This window comes from Nannospalax galili, unplaced genomic scaffold, assembly GCF_000622305.1.
Source record: "Nannospalax galili isolate Female #2095 unplaced genomic scaffold, S.galili_v1.0 scaffold1138, whole genome shotgun sequence".
NCBI lineage: Eukaryota > Metazoa > Chordata > Mammalia > Rodentia > Spalacidae > Nannospalax > Nannospalax galili.
This window is the reverse complement of record NW_008342297.1, coordinates 1,226,910-1,231,784: the sequence shown is the minus strand read 5'-3', so window position 1 is coordinate 1,231,784 and position 4,875 is coordinate 1,226,910. Positions and strand designations below refer to the sequence as shown.

Here is a 4,875-nt window from a genome sequence, read left to right as displayed (position 1 = left end):
CCCCCTCCTATTCTGTAATACTACTTCTGAGAGGGAGGTTAGAGATTTCTCCAAGAGGGTAATTGACTGTTCTATTGCTCTAATGTCTTCATCTACAGCCATCTGTAAATCTGCATAATATTGGGGTCCCTGTATTAGGGCCGCCGTTCCGGTTCCTATCCCTGCCGCCACCCCTACTCCCAGAAATATTGCTAGGGTCAGAGACACAGGCTCTCTTTTATATCTGCCTGGGTTTTGTTCATAAAACTGTTCTATGGAATCTGCGGGGTGATAAAATACTCGGGGCAGGAGCTTAATCAGGACACAGTAGTCTTGAGAGGTATTAAGGACCATACTAGCTACACAGGGAGTTAACCCAGAGTTACATGCCCACCAAGCTCCTTGTGGAGGTAAGAGATAATAGTTCCCTTCCCCTGTGGGTACAGAAATAGTGGAGTTGCAAAGGTGGGTGTGGGTTGAAGGTGGGTTTCCCAAGCAGAGCCCAGACCCTGAAACCTCGGGGAGGGTTTTCCCTGTGGCATTGATCGGCAGAAGTAGTATTATTGAATGTCTCTTGGATGGCTATTCCTTCATAATAAGGGGGAGCTGCTGCCAAACACAGCCAACAAGATTCAGTCAGGTTTGGGTCTGTCTGTCTAATGGCCTTATACGCTCCTTGAATTAAATTGAACAGTTGATCCCCCGTAAGCAAAACTCTTTGACTCGGGGGGCTGGAAGTCTGTTTTGACAGAATATAGGCAGGGGAAGTGCCAGAAAAAGGGTTGGGGAGGTGCTGTGAGGTGGCTTCAGGTATTGAGGCTAGCAAGGGATTTGGGTAATTGGGGATGGGTTTCTGAATAGGCAGGATGGGGTTGGGACCTATGGCTGTCGGGTAGGAGGAGATATTTCTTTTAATAGTAAAAAGGAGGCCATCATCTACCCGTTCCTTATGTAGTCTAATTCCCCAAGAATACCCCCTGTCCCAATCTGCAGCCTTTTTCCTTGCTGCTGTAAATTCTACCCGGAGGGGGTTGCACCATTTACCTTGACAGGCCTGTTTATGAGTCGTCTTTTACTCTTTAAATTTTTCCTGCAAACAACTGTTCCCGTGAGTATAATTTGTTTTTACAGTGATATAATCCCATGATGAGGATGGGGACCACCAGGTGTCCCCGGTTGTTTCACATCCCCAGTTTTTGCAGTAAAAGTAGGCCCTCCCTCCACACTGGGGGTTAAGATATTTAGCCCTGTGATTGCCTGGCCAAACATAAAAGGTTAATGTATGCAACATGGCCTGGTGTTCACGAGGGCCACATCCTCTCCACGGGTCAAGTCCCAGTCTCCCAGGGGGACTTTCCTTGTCAGGTACCACCTCAGTATTCCAGTTTCCTTCTAAGTCCCAGGGCTCTGGTGCTCCTAAGGCCAATTTACACAAATCTGGATACAGTATAGGCCACCAAGTGCCCTTTGGTGCCATCTTGTGGGTTTCAAACACTACAATACCCATTTGGTTAATTACCCACCAGGTGGTCAGCACAGGGAGATGGGGACTTCCATAACTGGGGACAAGCCTATAAACAAATAGAATTATTAGGAATTTCTGGAGAGTCTTATTTTTAGAGGGTTGGATGTTCTGTGTAGATGCCATTTTCCAGTGTCCTCCTGAGTCGGAGCTCTCTTGACGTGGGAAGTGTGAATCCAAGCTGAGATTCCGTCCACTTTGAGGGCCGTAGGAGTAGTCAGGAGAACTGTGTAGGGTCCTTTCTACCGTGGTTCAAGGGTTTTCACGTTGCCAGTAAACTGCAGCCAAGGGCCTCCAAACCTGGTTCTGGATGATCTGGAGGGCTTGGAGCCTTGTTTTTAAGCTGGGGTTATCAAAAGAAGAGGGCAAGGGGGACAAGGTTACATCGAGTACAGGGGGTGGTCCTCCAAAAAGGATTTCATAGGGGTTAAGCCATGTATAGCAGGACTGTTTCCAGCCTGAAATAAGGCTAGAGGTAGGAGCTGCACCCAGTCTTTAGTGACAGTCTCTAGAGCTAATTTAATTAAGGTCTCTTTAATAGTTTTATTTATTTTTTCTACATGTCCTGAACTTTGGGGTCTGTAAGCACAATGTAATTTCTAATTAATCCCCAATGTTTTGGCCACTCCCTGACTTACCTGGGAGACAAAAGCTGGGCCATTATCAGACCCAATTACCTTGGGCAGTCCAAATCGAGGGAAGATTTCTTCAATCAGCTTCTTCACCACAGTCTGAGCTGTTTCCTTTCTGGTGGGGAAAGCTTCAACCCACCCTGAAAAAGTGTCTATAAACACTAAAAGGTATTTATATTCATATTTTTCCTGGGAGTACCTCAGTAAAATCTACTTCTCAGTCCCTGGTCATGTTCTTCTTTCTCTCTTACCAGATGGGACCTTTGACCTGGTAGCATTCACCAGGGAACATGAGACACAATCTCCCACTACCTTTTGGACTAGTTGATTGAGGCCTGGGAAATAATAAATTTGTTCTTCTCTTCCTAACAGTGTCTTTAGTTTCTTGTATCCTAAGTGTGTCCACTGGTGGAGTTGGGAGATTAACTCAAGGGCCTCCTTTCGGGGCAGTATGATTCGATCCTGATATTTCCACATTTTAGATTCTGGGTCCAAAGTAGCGTTGAGCCTTCGAACGAGTTCCAGATCCTGCTCAGTGTAGGTGAAAGGAGCATCTCCCTCCTTTGTTTGTGCTTCAATTTCAGCCTCCAGGTCCGAATGGGTGTAGAAAATGCAGGTGCCTTCTGCTGCCTGACGTGCAGCTTCATCTGCCATCCGATTGCCTCGAGCAATCGGCCCCTGGTCTCGTTGATGCCCAGGGCAGTGAATTATGCTGACCTGTTTTGGCAAGTACAAGGCTGGTAAAAGGGCCACTATCGCTTCTTTGTTTTTGATGTCCTTACCAGCCGAGGTGAGGAGTCCCCGCCTCCGATAAATTTCCCCATGTATGTGGGCAGTGGCAAATGCATAGCGGCTGTCAGTATAAATGTTGACCTTTTTGCCCTTTGCTAATTTTAGGGCCTGAGTTAGGGCTTCTAATTCAGCTCGCTGGGCTGATGTTCCGGCTGGCAGGGCTTGGGCCCAGATTATTCTTTCCCCATCAACCACCGCCACCCCCGCCTTATGCTCACCGTCTCGTAGAAAGCTGCTCCCATCCGTATACCAAGTGGCATCTGCATCTGTTAGGGGCTGGTCAGTGAGGTCTTCCCTGGTCCCATGTGTCTCTGCAAGTATTTGCTGGCAGTCATGGGGAATCTCAGTGCCTTTCTTGGTGGCTGGTAGCAGCGTGGCAGGGTTCAGGGTGGCAAGGCTACCAAACTTGATCTTTTCTGGATTTAATAGTAGTGCCTGATAATGGGTCACCCTGGCATTTGACAACCATCTGTCAGGAGGCTGTCTGATGATGGACTCCACTGCATGGGGTGTGATAACAGTTAAAGGTGGGCCCATAGTGAGTTTGTCTGAGTCTTTAACCAGGGATGCTATTACCGCCATGATTCTCAAGCATGGGGGCCAGCCAGTGGCCACATTGTCCAGTTTCTTTGAGAGATAAGCTACTGGCCTTTTCCAGGGTCCCAAAGTCTGAGTAAGAACTCCTTTTGCCATCTCTTTATTTTTATCTATATATAAGATGAAAGGTTTTGTCAAGTCTGGTAATCCTAAAGCTGGAGCCGTCAGCAGTGCTCTTTTTATTTTGTCAAAGGCTCTCTGGTGTTCTTCAGTCCAGACAAAAGGAGTCCCATTCTTTGTCAAGGGATATAGAGGAACCGCTATTTCAGCGAAACCCGGTATCCATAATCTACAGAATCCTGCACTTCCCAAGAACTCTCTGAGTCCTCTGGCTGAGGTTGGTGGGGGGATAGAGGCTACTGTCTGTTTCCTGCTTTCTGTCAGCCAACGTTGCCCTCCCTCCAACCTATAGCCCAAATAGTTCACCTGCTGTAGGCAGATCTGGGCTTTCTTTGCTGAGGCCCGGTATCCAAGTTTCCCCAGTCTCAGTAGGAAAGCCTCCATACCTTGCAGACAGCCAGCTTCTGTCTCTGCTGCTAAGAGGAGGTCATCCACATATTGAAGAAGCATAATCTGTGGGTTTCTTACCTGAAAGTCAGCCAGATCATGGTGTAGAGCTTCATCAAACAGAGTAGGGGGATTCTTGAACCCTTGGGGAAGTCGTGTCCAGGTTAGTTGCCCCGATATTCTGGCTTCAGGGTCTTTCCATTCAAAAGCGAAAATGGGCTGCCTAGCCAGGCTCAATTTTAGACAGAAAAATGCATCCTTCAGGTCAAGAACAGTATACCACCTGTGACTGGGAGGCAAGGTACTCAGGAGATTGTAAGGATTTGGAACAGTGGGATATATATCCTCTATTCTCCGATTGACTTCTCTTAAGTCTTGGACTGGTCGGTAGTCATTTGTTCCTGGCTTTCTTACGGGGAGCAGTGGGGTGTTCCAAGGTGACTGACAGGGGCAGAGTACGCCTATTTGTAAGAGTCTTTGAATGTGGGGTCTAATTTCCTCTCGAGCCTCTCTGCTCATAGGGTATTGCTTGATTGAAACCGGGGTTACAGATGGTCTTAGAGTGACCATTATTGGAGGTTGGTTGGATGCCAGTCCCGGGCCTCCTGTCTCAGCCCATGCTGAGGGGAATTTAATTAGCCAATCAGATATACCAGGAGTCCCTGTTATTGGTTCTTCATATAACCGATGTTTATCTTCTAATTGTAGGGTTAATACCTGTAGTGGAGCTTTATTATTTTTTTTAGAGTAGCTCTCTTTTTAGTGAAGTAGATGTGGGCTCCCAGCTTAGAGAGTAAATCTCTCCCAAGAAGGGGATAGGGGCAGTCAGGGACCAACAGGAACGAG

The 4,875-nt window shown here is 47.4% G+C and overlaps 1 protein-coding gene across 1 annotated transcript in view; it reads right to left on the bottom strand.

Moving 5' to 3' along the window:
* Positions 1 to 1,430: 1,430 nt before the first annotated feature.
* Positions 1,431 to 4,875, bottom strand: part of LOC108491093 — a 17,730-nt gene continuing 14,285 nt past the window's right edge. The window contains 4 exon segments of the mRNA XM_029565926.1: positions 1,431 to 1,774; positions 1,776 to 1,929; positions 1,932 to 4,769; positions 4,772 to 4,871. Of these exon segments, the coding sequence (XP_029421786.1) occupies positions 1,570 to 1,774; positions 1,776 to 1,929; positions 1,932 to 4,769; positions 4,772 to 4,871 (3,297 nt within the window). The 3' untranslated portion in view covers positions 1,431 to 1,569.